General features: G+C 37.6%; 1 protein-coding gene across 3 annotated transcripts in view; it reads right to left on the reverse strand.

Annotated features, from left to right (window-relative positions):
* Nucleotides 1–1,665, reverse strand: part of BUB1 (BUB1 mitotic checkpoint serine/threonine kinase) — a 55,590-nt gene that overhangs the window by 38,778 nt on the left and 15,147 nt on the right. For all 3 annotated transcript variants that reach the window (XM_014590957.2, XM_014590958.2, XM_014590956.2), the window contains exon 9: nucleotides 1,567–1,665. In XM_014590957.2, coding sequence (XP_014446443.1) covers nucleotides 1,567–1,665 — 99 coding nt within the window. The remainder of the gene's footprint in view (nucleotides 1–1,566) is intronic.

Below are 1,665 nucleotides of genomic sequence, written 5' to 3' on the forward strand. Positions count from 1 at the left end.
GTTTATCTCTGGTAAAAAAAAAAAAAAAAAAGAAAAAGAAAAGAAAAAAAATAGAATAAAATTAAATAAATAATTATTAAAAAAAAAACAAACATGCATTTTCCATGAATGAAATTTTGATGGCTCTTCATAATACAGATGAGTAAAAAAATTTATTTTCGGATGGCAAATCTTATTTATTACTCCTTTCCATGTTTATTAGGCTTTAGCACTAAACCTTGTATTCTGTTTTAATTATAATTTTTACTTCCCTTCAGCATGGTTACTATTAAGTTCAGAGCATATAAGTTAAAAAAGTTACTAATTGATCAATAATATTTGGTAATACAACAATACCAAATATTTCTTATAACATAATCATCATGGGAAATTTGTTTCAAAAGCTATAAATCTTGGGTCAGTAGGTGGCATAGTGGTTGAAGCACTGGACTCTCACATGGTTGACCATGGTTCAAGTCCCAAACATGGAGGCTTAAAACTCACGCTGGGTGTGGGTACATGTGGGCCCAAAAGAGCAAGAGGAGAAGGGACTGCTAAATGGCCGCCCTTCCTGGGAGGTGATTTCTTGCACTGTGTCTCTCTAGTAAGCACACGCACCCTGTAGCAAAATCTCTCTCGAAAAAAGCTGTAAATCCCTAAGCATTTTCTAAGAAGTAAAAATGAGATATACTAATGGGCTAAAGGGTCCAGGGGTCAAGGACACAGCAGCCAGCCCACATACACACAGATACACACACACACACACACACACACACAGGTTAACAGAGCCTCGCCATAGACACATTGGAGTTCGGCTTACGGTCATAACATATAATAGAAAAAGAATCCATGCATGGTGCACAATGGGTCCTCCATGCTGTCAACTGCTTGCTCCACTGTTGACTGAATATGAAAAATAACTAACAAAAAAGAAAGGCCCCCAGAGTAGCTGTGGGACAAGTGCCCTAGGTGGTGTAAAAGCCCTGAGTAGAACAAAAAGTTCATTTTCCCCTCTCTAAGGTTCATGTTACAACAAACGCTGGTGTTAAGATATATGGTTCTCCTGGTGAGTCACACACAAAACGTGATGCACTATATAACCATAAATAACACAGCACTCTGATCAGGTCTCTTTCTGAAAGTTTCACCTGTAGTAGGTACAGATCTTGGAAAATCTCTTCTGAACTTCAGTTCCTAATCCGATCCTCTTACAATGTAAATAACCAACCTAGTGATTTAAAGTATTATACTGTAGCCCCCCACTTATTCAGTTTGGCTTTGTGTACTTTCAGTTATCTCTGATCAATGTCAGCCCCAAAATATGCATGTATATTTTATGCCAGAGGATGTGCACACACATGTGACAGGGCAACAGTGGAGTAGTAGCTACTTTCGTGCTGTTTCAACGCGTTTTGCGGTCAAGACTCAATTTAGTCACACGTAAGGTGGCTATGCTAGTGTTCCAGAAAGATTTCTTGGTTTGGAGTAGGACTGGTAGTCAATTATTTAAGAAAAAATGTAATTACTTGGCGATGAGGGTTATTTCAAGTAACAAAAGAATAAGTAAAAATATAAAACTGCAAATACCCCATTGCTCATGCTTTCTCCGTTGATTGTATTTCTGGGCTCTCAATTCTTCAAAGGAAAATTCTGATTCTCCACGAATAAGCTTCTCTTTGCAATACA

This window comes from Tupaia chinensis, unplaced genomic scaffold (genome assembly GCF_000334495.1).
Source record: "Tupaia chinensis unplaced genomic scaffold, TupChi_1.0 Scaffold000511_1, whole genome shotgun sequence".
NCBI lineage: Eukaryota > Metazoa > Chordata > Mammalia > Scandentia > Tupaiidae > Tupaia > Tupaia belangeri.